The sequence below is a fragment of the Glycine soja genome, chromosome 16, assembly GCF_004193775.1.
Source record: "Glycine soja cultivar W05 chromosome 16, ASM419377v2, whole genome shotgun sequence".
NCBI classification, from domain to species: Eukaryota; Viridiplantae; Streptophyta; class Magnoliopsida; order Fabales; family Fabaceae; genus Glycine; species Glycine soja.
In genome coordinates, this window is record NC_041017.1 from 28889341 (window position 1) to 28907746 (window position 18406).

Below are 18406 nucleotides of genomic sequence, written 5' to 3' on the forward strand. Positions count from 1 at the left end.
CAACACAGGGGAAGAGAAGGGACTAGTGCTAGACTGAATGAGCCCCTTCTACAACATGTTCTCGACTTGAAGCTCAATTTCACACTTCTGGTAGTGGGGGTACCGATATGGATGCACATTAACCGGGGTAGCCTGGGGAAGTAAGTGAATGTGATGATTTGTTTCTCTTTCTGACAAAAGTGTTGATGGTGACTGAAACAAGGAGCTGAATTTAGTAATTAATGTTTGGACGTCAGGAGGAGACTCCCCATTAGGATATGTGGTGCGTCCTTGGCAAGGACCACGATGTGATAGTAAAAACATGTGCTCTATTTCCTGAGTAATCTGTGAAACTACGGTGGTGTCAATGAGCTCAGGGTTGACTCGTGATCTCCTTTAAGTTCCACCAAGCAGCCATTATGGAAGAATTTCATACACAGGGTGTTATAATCAGTGAGAATAGGCTCGAGAGATTTAAGCCATTGAACTCCCAAAACAATATTCGCTCTTGAAATAGGTAACACGTAGAGGTCAATGATGAATTTGGTCATCTGAATCTCAATGGTGATTGCTTCGCACCATCGTGTGCATTCTAGTTGTTGCCCATTACCAACCATAACCCGCAATGGGGTTGTTTCTCGCGAAGAGAACCCGAGCTTGGTCATTAACTCCTCCTGAATGAAATTGTGGGTGCTTCCGCCATCCACGAGGACCACGACTTGGTGGCCAGAAAGGGAGCCTAGCAATTGGAGCATTTTCAGGGCCAAATGACCTGCCAGAGAGTTGAAAATAATTTGGGCCTGGAGCAGGTCAGTAGAGTTAGGGGGTTCGGGACCCGGGTCAAGGACTTCTATATTAATGAGTGGAGGGTCCTCTTCGTCCGGGACTAAAAGGAAAACCCTAGGGGCACAACGGTGGCCTCTATGGTATTTCTCGTTGCAACTGAAGCACAGACCACGTTCACGGCACGAAGCGATCTCCTCCAATGACAGAGGCTTGAGAGCTGGGGGTGGCGGTTGTGGTGGCAGCGGAAGAAGCACGACGGGAGATGGAACTGAATGTAAGGGGGGCACCAGGGTGGTGTGTGGAAGCCATCCTCGAGGCATCAGCCGCGCATCCAGGAGTTTTTCCTCTTGAAGTCGCGCAAGGCCAACCGCCTGCACCAGGGTCATAAGCTGTAGTGCCTGGACCTCTCGTCGGATTTCTGGGGTGAGTCTAGAAATGAAGCAACTCAAGAGGAATGGTGGAGGAAGTCCTATGATCCGATTCGCCAAATCCTAAAAATCAGACAGGTATTGTGCCACTAACCCTTTCTAAGTAAGTTTGAAAAGAGCCCTAGTGGGATCCTCATATTGAGAGGGCAAAAATCTGGTCTGGAGAGCCTGGAGAAACACCGACCATGAGGTGAATTGACCATTTTTGTTCATCCACTGAAACCAGGCAAGGGCTCTGCCCTCCATATAAAACGAAGCAATTGTGAGATGATCATGCTCAGGAGTACCATGATACCTGAAAAATTGGTTGATCTTAAAGATCCAACCAAGAGGATCAGTACCATCGAATCTTGGTACATCTAATTTTATTCTGTGATTGGATGCAGGTGTTGGAGACAAAGCAGGTGCAAGGGGTGGTAACGAAAGGGAGGCAGTGGGTACGGGTGGTATGCCTTGAAGCAGCTCCTCAAATTTGAGGGTTAACAACTGCATGGACTCTCCAAGCGAAATTTGATGATTTGTGAGCTTAAGGATAACATCCTCTAGCTTATCTGAGGTACCTTTGGCCCTAGAGGAGTCAGCCATGACAACGAAAGCACCAAAATGATAGAGAAAAGCTACGAAAAAGTTGGCTTTGAGGGCCAGAACCTCGAGAAAGATAGAAGGAAGATAAGTGTATTATTCATTCCCCTTCTTGCTGATTATTACATGGCTATTTATATTGTAATTCTTACTAACAGAATTGAAAATGTGCTAGGGGATATTACAAAAATAAAAAAATTCAATTATGTTTGTCCCCTAGCAACAGACCAACACTACTCAGCAAGATTCCCTACTCTGCCAGCTCATCCACTATTGCCCCTCATACGTAGTCCCTCGGGTAAGCTAATTTTGTGATTGTTCTCTTACCCTTTTCCTTCTAACTGCATCCCTACATTCCTTTCTGCACTTGGCTCTTGGCTTGTTGTTCCTTGCATTCTGCTATCATAATCTAAAACAATCAACCTGTTAAACAAATTCTATGGAAACCAGATATTGCGGTTTAGATGATGAAATGGTTAGTCGAACTATTTGAATATAATTTGGAATATCATTTGAGAAATGAGGATCCATCAATGCCCGAGTCTTAGCGGACTTCACCGTAGAGCGCCCACCACTACCGATCAAGATCCTTATCTTTTCATCATGAATTCTATCATTTGATGGACCAATTAACCAAGCAGGCAGTGGTGCGGGGACATGCCTGGAAGGTCCCAATGGTGCCATAGTAGAACAATCTTTGAAATTCAACTTCAATCCCAACCATAACCAAGCGAAGTATGAGGCACTATTAGTCGGCATGCGTCTAGTGAAAGAAATGGGGATAAACAAACTCATTGTTCGAGGAGATTCATAAGTGGTGATGTATCAAATAGATTGCTCAAAGCTTCACTTGGATTGAACCTGACCATGTCCCTAAAGAAGAAAAAGACAAGGGAGACATTTTATCAAGATCAGGGAGCTCATCCAAGCTAGGAAACCGAATGTTCATACAAGAGACACTCGACTGACCAAGCATTTCTTTACATGTACAATAAAGTCATGTTTATAGAAGCCGAGATGGAGTCTTGGATAGGACCCATCATCTGCTATATGGAGAATGGGGATCTGCTTATTGACAAGACGAAGGCAACAAAATGCATTAAGTTTGTTGTTAGGTATACAGTCATCACTAACAAGTTGTACAAGAGAGACCTTTCCTTAGATGTCTCATCCCCCAACAGGCCAAAGAAGAAAAGAAAGAAGTCCACGAGGAAGTTTGCAGGAGTCAAATCGGTAGATGATCATTTGGGAATAAAGTTATCATGGTAGGATATTATTGGCTGACCATGCAAGTTGATTGCATGAAACATGCAAACTTATATAGGGCACCAAGTGAGTGATTGCATTCACTCTCTTCACCATGGCCATTCAACCAGTGGAGCATTGATATTCTCAACCCATTTCCGCTCGGTGTGCGATATAGATGAAATTCTTCGTTTTAGCAGTAGACTATTTCACAAATTGGGTTGAGGCCGAGCTAGTAGTCACCATCTCGTCGAATTGAGTTTAGAAGTTTCTATGGAAGTCAGTCATTTGTTGTTTTGATATTCCCCACATTCTTATCACCGACAACAGAACTCAATTTGAAAATACTAGTGTAGAGGAATTTTTCCAATCCCATGGCATTTGCATGATATTTACATCCATTGAACATCCCCATGTTAAACGAACAAGTTAAGGCCACTAACAAAGTGATTTTAGCGGGAATAAAGAAATGAGTAGAATTGACTCAAAATTCATGCGTGACAAACTCCCTTGGATTTTGTGGTCATATCACCCCACACTTCACTTGTTGACACATGAACCTCCTTTGACTTTGGTTTATAGAGCATATTCAATGATTCTTGTTGAACTGGCTCATCCTACTTTCCAAGTGGATGCCATCCATGCTGAAGTGGCCGAAGTCAAAACCGATGTGTAGATTTGGATGTGATAGAAGAAATTTGACATCTAGCTCATGTACGTAAGACAACAATGAAACTCTGAGCAAAAAGACAGTACAATTCCTGAGTCATTCCTAATGAATTTGTGGAAGGAGACTTAGTTTAAAAAAGGCTCAACCAAATTAGTTCCTCAATAAGCTTTCTCCCAAATGGGTTGGACTATCGTATCAGCCAAGTCATCAAAAGAGGTGCATACCGATTAAGAACTATTGATGGGAAGGCCATGCCTCACACATGGAATATAGCGAATCTTCCATTTTATTACAACTGAAATTACAACTGAACAAATCAGTATAAGTGCATAACCTCATGTTTTTTAAGCTTATTTCATTATGTTAATAAGGCAGTCAGCAAAAATGGGGTGCCAACGTTGTTGGGATGTCAACTTTATGTTGGGGTTGGCACGTGCCAACGTTGTTAGGATGTCTATCACCAACCATACAATATGCCCTTTATGCTTACTTACTTTATAGCATTTTCCATTATCGACAATTTAAAAAAATGAGGTATGTAGAATTATTATTTGGTATCCACTCGGATTTAAGCAACCATTAATCTGGTTGGCATTGACTTGGGTTTAAGCCACCATTAACTTGGTTGGCATTGACTCAGATTTAAGGCACCATTAACTTGCTTGGTATCGACTCGGATTTAAGCAACCATTAACTTAGTTGGCATCAACTCGGATATAAGCCACCAATAACTTGGTTGATATCAACTCGAATTTAAACCACCATTAACTTGCTTGGTATTGACTTGCATTTAAGTCATCATTAAATTGGTTTTAATCAACTCCTATTAAGCCAACATTAACTTGGTTGGTATCAACTCAGAAAATGATGATAATTGTTTATTTACATCATTATGTGACAAGAATTATTACTTTGCGTTGCAAATATTACTAAGTTATTAACTCGGTTCTATGATGAGAATTATTCCTTTGCATTGCAAAAATTACTAAGTTATTACTTCATTTCTTTGATGAGAATTATTACTTTACGTTGCAAAAATTACTAAGTTATTATCTCGGTTCTATGACGAGAATGAGAATTATTATTTTGCATTGCAAAACTTACTAAGTTATTACCTCAATTCTATGACCAGAATTATGACTTTACGTTGTAAAAATTACAAAGTTATTATCTCGGTTCTATGACGAGAATTATTCCTTTTCATTGAAAAGATTACTAAGTTATTACCTCCATTTTATGACTAGAGTTACTACTTTGTTGCAAAAATTACAGAATTATCAAGGTTTTATAACGAGAATACTTCATCTACATTACAAAAATTACTAAATCAAGATAATATAATTTAAAAGCCAACAGACACTTAAATAATTCAAACAATAGAACGAAACTTTGAAATTATTAAAACTATATACCAAATAGATTAAAACAAACAAACAACAAAAGTAGGATTAATCCTCGACGTCCACAATTTTGCTATTAACAACTTCCTTGAAAGGACTTATGAAGCTAAAGTCATCACTCAAACTCACAATTTTCGCTTGTTCAATCGCCGCATTGAAACCTACAACATATTGAACAATCGACTCAGTCTTTTCATTGATCAACTTGGACTTCGACTTCCCAATTTCTAAATCAGCATACTCTATTTCATCGAGGGCTTCACTTTTTGCTTTTTGGAGCTTATCAATCTCATTATTCAGAACAAAGTTTCTTTTCCTTATCAAACTCAACCTTATCCTGCTCCAACTTTAGCTTTTCAGCTTCAAAATTCTACAACTCAGTCCTTAGCTGCTCAAAGTCCTTCGACAAAACAAACTTGTCCTTCTCTAGTTGTTTCTTCTCATGTTGCAGCTCCTTAACCTTGTCTTTGGTAGCCACATCAATAGCAGTCAATCTATTAGCCTCAACCCGAATGCCTCTACAACAATTGATGATCCCTACAATTGATAGTTTTTCACGATTGGCCTCCAAGTAGTTGTGCACTCGGTTATGCTCTAAGTGAGGGAAAAATATGTTAAAAAATGACTTTGCCTGATTTGGGGCATTCCCCAAATCTTGAACATCCAAAATTTCCCCAACATCCACATCCATTGGAGAGTGATGATCAGACCTAGTCAAACCAGGATGTTCATAAGACTCCTCCAAATTGATGAGATCCTTTTCACCAACATCATGGCAAGGGTTCTTTGATCAGCATAACCGACCCACCAACATCAGCATTTGTCTCACTAGCAACAGCCTCAACCACATCCCTCCTAACCTTTTCCTCGAGCAACCTTATTAACCAACACCCATGTTGTTTTCTTAGTATTTGTAAATTCAAAACCTTATTAACCTTATAATGCATAATTATTTTTATACTGATTCATCCCAAGCTTAGGCTACATTCGGTCTTAATCCTTCAAGATGAGATTTCACTAACACAACCAGCCACTACTGGGCCAACAACCACTGGATTTCAATAACCTGCTAGCACTCCCATTAGACTTTCAACCTAGCCTTAACTAGACCAGCAACACCACTAGATTTCAACCTTATCAACCACTAGTAAACTTACAGTAGTAAAAGGGTTATGTGATTTAAACTGCACAGATATAGATTTTAACCTTAGAGAGGGTTTCCACTCAGGAAGATACAATCTATCACTTCTATCGTAGATATATTACAAACTACAAGCTTAATACAAAAGTGGGTCACTCTCAATAGAGAGGGTTGAAGCAAAAATTACAAATTTCTCACACAGAGATTAGGCTTTAGTTTCTCTCACTAGAATCCTTCAACTTGTATTCAAGATGCTCTTCAAACATGTCTTAAAGCTCTAAGGAAGACCATTGAAATGGGCTCTACCCAACTGAAAAACTTCTGGAACAAGTAGACAAACATGACAACTATCATGAAATGACAGCTCGCAAAACATTCTAAGAAAGACATTCTGAGGAACATTTTTTATAATATTTTTGAAGCATCTTTAGAATAGTCATTCTGATGTTTGCTGAGAAAGAATTTATACTTGTAGTAGATTCTTTTGATGAATTTCAACTAATATGCCTTTCTAAAGTAATGCAGCTTCATCAATCATAACACATCTTCACAGCACAAAGCATTATGAAGAAAATTGCTTCATAAATACTGAGTGAAGGTACAATTGTTGTTGTATTAGTGTTTTATCCAAGGTCAGAATGTGTATTATTTTCAATCTTTTATTTTGATGATTCTCATAAGTGCTTTTCATGGATAGATTCAACTTCAAAAGTTTTGCATCTTCTACTGCAGTTATCATTCCCTTTCTGATGTACCCTCATTGTGTGTGGTAACATGTGAAAAGAGAGATGTTATCAACTTTAGTCTCTTGATGTGCTTTCTGTATGTGTAGCATCATATGGAAGATTTGATTTTGTCCTTGATATGCATTTTGAACCATTCTGATGTTTAGTTCTTCAGTGTCAAGTTCTTCATCATCCTAGCGTAGACTTTGATGCAACTTCATTATGATTTTGGATGTTCTTCAAGTGACCTTTGATCAATCTTCTATGTAAGGCCTTATTGTTTAGTGCTTTGCCAAAAACCAAGTATTCAGAGGAAAGCATTATTATGAGCATCATTTTGAGACGATTGTTATGAGTTCTCAACTCTTGATAGTTGTTCTGAGACAACCTTTTTGAGCATATTTTGAGCACTTCAGAATGAGTGAACATATCTACTTCTTAAGACATGTAACACTTAAGCAGAATGTTAGACATCACTTACACCCATCATCCTTTCAATTTGTATTGCTAATGGTTTGTCATAATTAAAACCAGGGATGTGGATTCTACAAATGTGTGCTTGACCATCACTTAATTTTCCTCTAGATCAAGTCCTTGATATGATTTAAGATAGCCTTCTTTTTATCCCCGATATAAAAGGAAGACCAAGGTATTTTCCTGGGTCTAGACATTCAATCACACCCAAATAGGAAGAGATAAATTTTGTCATTTTGGGTGGTATTCCTATAGCTTGGCTTGAAGCTCTTTCAAAATTTTGAAGAACGGAGCTAAGAGCTTTAACTTCATTCTTTGATTCCCTGCAAAACAAAAAGCAAGCATCAACAAATAAAAGGTGTGTAAGGAAAGGGGTTCCTCTACACACTATGATTCCATGAATGTCTCCCTTTGCTTCAACTCTCTTTATCAAACAAGAAAATTCTTCCATGCAAATAATGAAAAGATAGGGAGACAATCCCCCCCCCCCTCCCCAATCTTAAGCCTCTTCCATGAATAATAGGTTCAACTATATCTTCATTGACAAGGACATTAAAATTGACAGCCTCAAAACATATGGTCATCCAAGAAATCCATTTGTCATTAAATCCGATAGACATAAGCTTAGTATGGTTAGAAATTTTAATCACAAGGTAATCCTTAAATTGCATTGAAAAGTGACTCTAGAGACTATGCAAAACAACACCAATATAAGATAAAACTTAGTCTTCACTCTTATTTATAGTTGTGGCAAAGCAAACACAAAGAAAATTGCCCCCCACTGAAATTTCAAGGGAGTTAGATTATTAGATTGCGCTAAATTCATGCAAGAAATGTATATTTTACTTCCCATTTGATTACCAATCACATGAAGCTGAAGTTAAAACCTAATATCAACCCAATAGATATAACCATTAAGAGTAATAGTTGGACCAATTTTGAGATAAAAGTGATTTTGTTATATTAAACAAACATTAACTTAAACTACAACATGACTTAATGACAATCCATACCAATGAAGAAGTTAGCTTCACCTGTGACTTTTTTATGAGGGTTATTTGGATTGAGATTTAAGAGATTATTTTGGCATAAGAAAAAGTCATGTAAATTTTAAATCCTATGTACGAATGTTATGACTTATCAAACTTTTTTATTAGACTTTTATGATTAAGATTTTGTAGTTTGAATTTTAATGATTTATATCGTAAGAATTTAAAAGATTTAAAAGGATTATGTAGAGTTTTCTTAATAACTATGTAGATTTATAAAATTTGAAAAGACTCCATGATCTTTTAGAAACATTCAAAATTATAAGAGTCAAAGAAAAAAAATGATAAAGATATGATAAGATTTGGATAAAGAAAACCAAAACCAAAACAAAATTTTTAATTTTCTAATAAGCCAATTGATTCTAGCTTTATATTTTCTATTACTAACCCTCCATGTATTAGCATCTTCTCTTCTTGCTCAAGTTTGATCAATAGGTTCAAAATTATGGTCTTCATCACTTGGTACAAGATGAAGATCATACCATTGGTTCACTTGGAAATTCATCACAACAACATTCTTCGCAAAGAACTAAAATCAATACAATTTTGTTATATTTTCTAATAGATAACTAATTCTATAGCTTCATATTCTCCTATACTAACTCTCCATGCATTAGCATCTTTTCATTCTTGCTCGAGTTTGAATAATAGGTTTGAAATTATGGTCCTCATTATCTAGTGAAAGATGAAGATCATATTTGATTCACTTAGAAATCACAATGACATTCTTTGCAAAGAAAATTATGAAGTGTTGCTCATTAATGTTTATATAACATTCAACAAAAAGAGAAGAGATGATGTGCAATGGGAGAAAGAAAACTCTAACAAAATCTCAATTATTTGGATAAGATTGTTTGATGGGTGTGATAGTTATACATCCTACTAAAAGTCACATAAAATTCATCCTAAAAAATAATTCATTAAAATTTGTATATTTTTTAATATTAAAATACTTTTTATAAATTATAAAAAAATCTTAGTTGAACGTTATGGGATTTTATTATCCTCCTTATAAATTATAATAGTCTCTTCTTTCTCCCATTGTAGTTCAACTATCTACTATCTTCTCAGTTGTATTTCTGATAGTATTCATAATGAAATTCTATGAGTTGGTTTCTGCATGTATAAAAAAAGAATAATTAATATTATTGCATCTAATGATAAAAAATTTAGCAAAATATTATGCTACATTCCGTTTATAGAAGAATTTGGAAAAATATTGGTAGATAATATATCTTGGAGTCAATTAAAACCATGTCTAAAAATAAGAAATTGTTTGGATTATCCATGTCAAGAGTGTTCCATGCATACACGAATAACTTGCACTTTAACCATCCAACAAAGTTCTATAGGCTAATATTGGACTGGCTAATTAACTTATGCATCAATATTTCTTCTTTTTTTTGTTTACCAAATGCATCAATATTTCTAAACTTAGAATGAAAGTAAAACTTCTTAGACGAATAAATTGTGTCATATAAATATGTATCTAAAACAAAGTGTATATGAAAAAAAACTGGCTAATCTTATTATGTTTCTAAAAAAAAGTAAAACTTCTTAAGATGGTAAAATATATATAAATGTGTACATGAATAATTATTAATGAATATAAGGATGCATAACTAGCTTGTGAACCATGCATAATCTTGGCAAACATATATTAAATGATGGGAAGCATAATGTACATTAAGGTCATGCCTCTGTAACACTGTAATGCTCTGATGGGGACACTAGCTACTTCTGAAATAATCAGATTCATTTCGTTTAATATAGGTAAAATTATAAATTTGTTCCTTCTATAATTTAATTTACGAATTTAGTCTTTCAGTTTTTTACAATCTCGTTATATCAGTCTTCAATCCCGAAATTGGACGTTGACTGCTAATTGTTTAGCTTGACCACCACGTGTCGTGCTTTTAATAGACGTTGATCGTCATGTGTTGCACATTTATTGGACGTTAATTTCATGCACCTAATTAACATTAACCTCCAATAAAATCGCAATACGTGGCCGTCAACTTCCAATAAAAATGCGACATATGACAGTCAAGGTAAGCAATTAGCGGTTAATGTCCAATTTCGAGGTTGGAGACTGAAATAACGGGATAACAAAAAATTGGGGGACTAAATTCGTAAATTAAATTATATGGAGACCAATATCAAATTCTGAGACAAATAGGAGGACCAAATTTACAATTTTACCTTTAATATATTTAGTCTCGGTTTTTTACAATCTCATTATATCAATCCCCAACCCCGAAATTGGACGTTGACGGCTAATTGTTTAGCTTGACCATCACATGTCGTACTTTTATTGGACGTTGATCGCCATGTGTTGTGCGTTTATTGGACGTTAATTTCATGCACCTAATTAACGTCAACCTCCAATAAAATCGCAACATGTGGCGGTCAACTTCCAATAAAAACATGACACATGGCGGTCAAGGTAAGCAATTATTCGTCAACGTCCAATTTCGGGGTTGGAGACTGAAATAATGAGATAACAAATAATTGGAGGACTAAATTCATAAATTAAATTATATGGAGCCCAATATCAAATTCTAAGACAAATAGGAGGACCAAATTTACAATTTTACCTTTAATATATTTAGTCTCTCGATCTTTTACAATCGTGTTATATCAGTCCTCAACCCCGAAATTGGATATTGACTGCTAATTGTTTAGCTTGACCATCAAGTGTCATGCTTTTATTGGATGTTGATCGTCATGTGTTGTGCGTTTATTGGACGTTAATTTCATGCAATTAATTAATGTCAACCTCCAATAAAATTGCAACATGTGGCGGTCAACTTCCAATAAAAATGCAACACATGGCAATCAAGGTAAGCAATTAGCCGTCAACGTCCAATTTCTGGGTTGCAGACTGAAATAATGGGATAACAAAAAACTGGAGGACTAAATTCGTAAATTAAATTATATGGAGACCAATATCAAATTCTGAGACAAATAGGAGGACCAAATTTATAATTTTATCTTTAATATATTTGGTTTGCCCTATATAAAAAAAATATTGTACAATAAGGTTAAGTAAGATTGTTATTATATGCCATAAAATACCTAATCCATGAAAAATATATTGTATTTGCATTTTCTGAATAGTTTAGACCCTTTCAAAGGGATGTTAATTAATTAGTAAATAAAATAATAAAGAAAGAAAGAAATTGAGAATATCAAATGAAGCAAAGGTTAAAAAATAACATAAATTACAAACACAAACAATAATAGAAAAGGAATCGTGTGTTTTGTCAGAGATGTCTTAGAAGAAGTATCCTCCAAACAATTAACTATTGGGAAACAAGAAAATAGGAATAATAGGATAAAAAGGAAAAACATATACTCTTTGTCTTGACAGACAACCATGCTTTTTCAGGGGGCTTCCTCAGGGTTCTTCAATTTGATAACCAATCAAAGACCAAGCTTTTTTTTTTTTCTCGTTCCACTCGATAATTTTGATAATGTGGTTTTGGTAGGGTTCTCTTCTCGTCATTGCTTCCATGGTTTACTCCATAAATTTGTGCTGAATGAATAGAATTCAGTTTCTAAGATGAAGCTTAAACTTCTGAAGATTTTATTTTTAATTTTTCACTTGTTCTAATGGGATATGCAGTTGCATAAAATTGCTGTGAAATCATCCTAATTTTAGTGCTTTGGAGCTGTGTTATCTTCATTCTGTATTCATTAGCTTCTCCAATCTTATCCCTTCTGTATATTAGATGCTGACATACCCGTTCAATATTACTATTTCGAAAAGGAATAAAGCATAATCTTCTGTAACTTAGTCACCTCTACATTTCTCTGAGGTCACTATCAACTAGCATAGGATCTCCCAACTGAAATCCGAGGAAAAGGGTTTGAGATTGTTTAATTTGTTCCTAACCGATGCAAACCATGTAGTTGCTGCTGGTAATCTTAAAAATGCAATGTCATACTATGCAATGAATTGCTACAAACTGAAGTACTTGCTGATTGGATATTGATAACATTGACTGGCCTTAATGGTGCCCTCAATTTCACCATAGTAAATAAGGTTTTATTTTTTATGAAATTTTTGCTCAAAAAATTCTTGCCCTCAATTCCTGTTTGGAGGGCGAGCCCTGGTGCAGCGGTAAAGTTATGCCTTGGTGACTTGTTGATCATGGGTTCGAATCCGGAAACAGCCTCTTTGCATATGCAAGGGTAAAACTGCGTACAATATCCCTCCCCCATACCTTCGCATAGCGAAGAGCCTCTGGGCAATGAGGTACGAAATTTTTTCTTGTTCAAGAGCTTTTCTTTGAGCTTTTATCTATTCCGACAAATCAACCAGGATAGTTTTTTTAAAGCGGTGAAAGGGGAGAGAAGGTTGAAAAAATTATAGTAATAAATCAATGGCTGAAAAAATGTGAGGTTCAGTCCTCCAAATTCAACAAAACAGTTTATAAAAAAAATAAAGACTCTAGACTGCCCGTGGAAAACTGCCACAATATAAGGTGGCATCTTAGACCCTATATATTAAATTGAGAGAGAGAGAGAGAGAGACTTTAAAATTGTTGGAAACCATTCCATGGTTATTTATTGATTTATTGATGATTATTCCTACTTGGGGACGTCAGTTGCATATATATATAAAAAAAAAACTATTACATCAAAATGGGAAATAAGAAAAATAAACAATAACCATTCCGTTTTATCAAAGAACAAAAAACAATAACCAGTTCCCATTGCACAGCAGCCATATTATACATTATATATCTACTATGAAGCCTTTTCATTTTCTATCTATATGTACACTTTGAATTCTGACTTTCGATCCACAACACATTAACATAAATTAATGGCTGGTATAACTCCTATTTTTGGCTGGCATAAGAATGCTATCCTAAAATCCTTAACATTCGAACTTCGACGCCATTTCTGTTGTTAAATACCCCATCTCGGGCATACAGGGTAGATGCCTTTCTTTTATCTTCATCTCTTTTCATTCTCATTTTCTAAAAACTTCCTCACGCAACTATTATTGGTCTCAAAGATGAGTGGAATGCCTAAAATCTGCATGGAATTCATTTATCACATTGTTATGTTCTCAAGGTAAAGAACAAAATTGCAGCATTATAATGTAAAAGTCTTTAAAATAGAGAGGCAAGACAGTTACCTCGATCAAACTACCAGCACTAAGACCCCGCACTTGTCCTGTAGCAATTTCTTTTCCATTCAAGAAGATACATCTCTTGCCAAGATTTTTAATAATGAAAGAACCATCTGCTTCCAACTTTATTACAGCCTATCAGATAAAAAGTAATTCATAGTTCATAAGTGGAGGAAATTTGAAATTTGAAATGTAAAAGAATTAGAAAATTTCTCAATTTTCTCCATGAACAAATATTATTCTATTCCTTGCTCAATATTGGGCTTGTGCATAAGAAAAATGATAAAGATCTAGACATCATCATAATACTATTTAGTTAAATTACCTAAAGATTCATAAGAACACCATCACATTCCAAATAGATTAATAACATCTTTTTAAAAATTTGTTATTTGTCTTGCTCCAGAAATATACCAATCCTTTACTAGTGATTTTGTTACTAGTAAGGACAAAGATCATTTCATGTTTTTTTTCAAACAATGATAACAAAAAGCCTTCACAATTCCCCCCCCGCTCCCCTGGAAAAATAAATATATGAAATTGCAAGGGCATCTATATCATTAGCAAAATCAACCATGCACGTGAATTTTGCACCCAAAACGTCTTAGAAATCTTACCTGTCTTCTAGATATTCTGGTAGCCACTTGCCCTTCTTTCCCCAAGTCAATATCAACATGTACATCATTTGTTGCTCTACCAAGTATAACCTGTGAAATACAAAGAGCGTATTTTATATTTAGTAAGGCACAAACTACTGGAACAGTATCAATTAGGCAAATCAGTATTTTATATTTAGTAAGGCACACTCAAAGGGCATATCAATAAATGTATTACAGTTCACCCTACTAAGGATCAACAATTTTTCAGAGATGCAGAAACCACTGCAGAATCTGATGATTTTACACAAAACTAAATTAAAACGATGGTAACCGCAAAAGGCATGAACAACTAACAGTCGCAAGACCACTTAAAGCTAGTCTGTTTCTATTTTGTTTCCCATATTACCAGAGTCAAAACATTAATGGTTATGCAATGATAATTGGTCCATAATTGTGCAAGACAGAAAATCATACTGTGTTAATAACAATAGCATGCAAACATTCCTTAAAAGGTATCAAACATATTTAAAAGAAAAATTCACAACATTCATGAGAGTGACATGCGAGGAAGAAAATATAGGGAAAGATTCATTCTTCCATATTTTAAAGGAAAATAAGAACTCAAAATTCAAAATTGCACCTTGCTTGTTTTAATGTATTTCTCAAGGATGCGCCCATACACTACGGCAAATGCACCCTGGGATGAAATTGCTCTTCCCATAGAGGACTGAGCACTTTGCTCCAATCTCATTATAGTCCTCTTACTTTCATCAAGTTGATATCGCAAGACTGTAACAAAATACTATAATATTAGAAGACAACCATCATTAAAATACCTAGACATTGGTAATCAATTTTCATTTTTATTTAAAAATTCAAACAATCAAATTTTGAACTAAAATTAAAATCCTTGTGGTTTGCTGCGTTATGACTGGGTTGGTAGGTTCTAGACTTCTAGTCAATGAAACAACCCCTCCAATTACAGTTCTAAAGTTTTGTAGAATTAGCCCTCCCTAGATCCCACATGGGGGGTAGGGAACCTTGTGCAAGAGGCTGCCCTTTTCAAATTAAAAACATTAAATAGAAGTATGATATTTTTGTTTTATCTTATCTAGTCAGATGATTTACCTTCTCTACTAGCATTTGTCTCTTGATCCATTGGAGATAAATCCATTTCAAGAATCTGAGTAGGCAACATCGAGAATATGAGAGATAACTTAACTAAATATGGGGAATTATTACCATTCAATGCAACACATTATACTTACCATTTCCTCAACATCAGAAAAGTTAGGAAGTTCATCATCATTATCATTATCGTCGCCATCTTCAATATCACCTCCTTCATGATCAAGAGATAACGGTTTTGCTTCTGATTTAGATAAAGCCTTATGTTCCTCAGCTTTTGCATGTACAGAAGATGGAGCATTTGTTTCCTGTTTATAAGATACAACCTCAATGAAATTTTCTTAATAAAAGTAAAATCATAAATTAGTTGCCTAACAAATTTTCCAGTTATTAAGCATCCTGGAAACAACACATTCTACCTCTTGTTTCAGATGTCCATCTGAGGCAGGCATCACAGTTGCACGAACTAATCTGCTATGTCTTGAGTTGATGTTGACATTGACATTGTTATTCTGTCTAGAAACTGCAGATATCGAGTTTCTCCCTGGATTTTCACTTTTCAGTCCAAGAACAAGAGGTCGGTGGCTTGAATTCACATTAGGCACCAACCCCTGCCGAACTGTTTGCAAAGCTGCAGAAGACTGAGAAAGAACAACTTCTTTCTCCAGGCTTCCATCCGACTCATTTCTTTTTTTATTATTTATGATAGACTCCAAACAACCCAACTCTTCAACAATTGGTTGGAATTTTAGAGGCACCAACTCAGGAACTAAAATGGGTATATCTGTAGTGTCATTGCTCGGGATGTCAGTGTCCTCGGTGTTAAGAACACAGATCATAAAACCCTCACTTTGTTCAGCATGAGGAGTTTGCACAGCACCAGATGATCCAGCATTGTTTCCAGACTCAGAAACACAATGTTGATCAGCACAACCGCCACCTAATGGCTCACGGCCATCATCATCACCCTGAACATCACAGGGAGAACTCAACAGAAGCGAATCGACATTATCATAACTAGGCTTATCCTTATCCGCAGCCAGCACCTCCTTCCTAACTAGATCCATAAAGACAACCTCATCCTCATTTGCCAAGTTGAAGAGACATTTCAAATCGTTCTTGGCATCATCTCTCAACACAGCATTAGGAGCATTTAATCTCAGCACACCATTGCCACACTCGCCTTTCAAATTCACTCTCCCTTCCAAACCGTGACTTTTACCTTCAACATTAACAGGCATATCAGGCAAAGAAAAACCTCAATCGTTTTCTACATAGGAATATCACTAACTGAATTATTCATAGCATCACTGTTTAAATTGAACTATCCTTACCATCACACCCTTCAGTCGCGTTCTTTGCATCGGAACCCGCCACACCGTGCCGGCACCGGCGCAGTCTTTTCTGCATTGCAGAATAATGCTTCCGAATGCTTTCAGAGTTCCTCTTCTTCCCACCACCACCTTCGCCGGTCCCCGTGCCTCCCCCGTACTTTGCCAGCTCCAAATTCCCCATCGCAGCTCTCGCCGCGGCGGAAACGTCCGGGTCGTACAGCAGCGCCTGCCACCGATCCCGCAATTCGGTAACGGAAAACCGCCGCGAGAACCGAACCGCTCCTTTCGCCAGCGATTCCAACGACGCTCCGCCCTTCACAACAACACAATCAACCAGAACGCAAGTAAGAAACAAAAAAAAAAAAAAAAACATCTTAATTTCGCAAAATTTAAGGTCCCAGAAAAAACACACAATTGAGTAGTGGAAATTGAAGAGTAGAAAAGCAAGAGGGTAGGGTTTGTGAAAATTGAGTACCTCAATGGCGTTTTTTAGGAGAAAATCGTCTTGGGGAAGCCAGGGTTCCATAGCTACGAAGAATGGGGTGAAGAGTTTCGAGAGAGAAAGAGAAAAGAGGGAGTGAAGAGTTAAAGTTTTCTCTTCTCTGTTTGAGAGTGAAATTGGGATACAATAATAATGTAAAGAGAGAAGTGAGAAGCAACGGAAAGAGCGCGCGGGGGTTTCACAGCCTCGTGAGCATCGTCTCCTTTCTTACGACATATTCGCACAAATGATTCCCTCCCACCTCTCCTGGTATTGCTGCACTGTCATAGCAGTTGAGTCACCAGCAAAACGGATATGTATAACGCTTCTTCTTCCTTTTTTTTTTTTTCCTTATGTGCATTAAATTAAAGTATTTTTAAAATTATTATCTCTCTCTCCTCATTTAAGAAGTTTTCAAATATTTGAATTGTTTGGCTTGGTCTAAAAAGTAGTAAAATAAATATTTTGACTTTTTTTCTTCTTATGGCTATATTGAATTACATTAAAATAATTTAAAATATTTATAATAGTTATTGTCATAGGAGTATTTTAGAAGAGAGAAAGAAATATTAATCACAATAGTATTTTGGAAAAATACATAAATTTAGGATAAATTTATTATTGTTAATTAAATTAATTATTTTTCTTAATATGATGAATTAGCTAATTGAGTCTTATAAATAAAAATAAAGATGGTATTACATAAAGTAAATATTATTTTAATACAACCATTGAATATTATTTAAATTATAAAAACAGTAGAATAAAATTCAAATATATTAATACTTGATTTTATTGTCTTCAAACAACTATTTAGTTTTTATTTTCAAAAATTAATATATATATATATATATATATATATATATATATATATATATTGGGATAATTAATTACTTTTTGAGTGTATGTGTGTGAGCATGCATTTGCAGCATGTGTACTTAAGGGTGTCAAAAGGGGTTAGTCTGAATTATCCAAGTTGACTTATCATGAATTGAGAGTTAAATGGGTGAGTTAATCCAACTTACCTTTAAGTAAATTATGAAAATACTAACCTAAATTTGGTCATCATGGGTTGGTGGGTTGGTGAATTATGTGGATTGGCTAACCAAATTGTTAAAAAAAATTAAATAGAAATTTTTTAAAATGTTTTTTATCATTCTTTCTTAAAAAAATTGAAATTTTTTCCATTAAAGGATGATTTAAAAACAAATACAACTAATAGGGAAATGTCTTAAATGA

The 18406-nt window shown here is 35.6% G+C and overlaps 1 protein-coding gene across 1 annotated transcript; it reads right to left on the minus strand.

Annotated features, from left to right (window-relative positions):
• Positions 1–13119: 13119 nt before the first annotated feature.
• On the minus strand, positions 13120–17471 carry LOC114391277. Its single transcript, XM_028352356.1, has 9 exons — positions 17162–17471; positions 16687–16999; positions 15772–16574; positions 15493–15660; positions 15353–15407; positions 14865–15013; positions 14243–14332; positions 13632–13760; positions 13120–13528 (listed from the first exon to the last, which is right to left on the minus strand). Exons 1-9 carry the CDS (start codon positions 17210–17212, stop codon positions 13448–13450), a joined length of 1839 nt encoding a protein of 612 aa, XP_028208157.1. The 5' UTR covers positions 17213–17471; the 3' UTR covers positions 13120–13447.
• Between the last annotated feature and the right edge of the window lie 935 nt (positions 17472–18406).

Coding starts and splice junctions, on each gene's coding strand:
- LOC114391277 (XM_028352356.1), bottom strand. CDS start 17,212: ATGGAACCCTGGCTTCCCCAAGACGATTTTCTCCTAAAAAACGCCATT. Junction 14,333..14,864: donor AATACATTAAAACAAGCAAG/GTGCAATTTTGA, acceptor TGTATTTCACAG/GTTATACTTGGTAGAGCAAC. Junction 13,761..14,242: donor CCAGAATATCTAGAAGACAG/GTAAGATTTCTA, acceptor TTTATCTGATAG/GCTGTAATAAAGTTGGAAGC.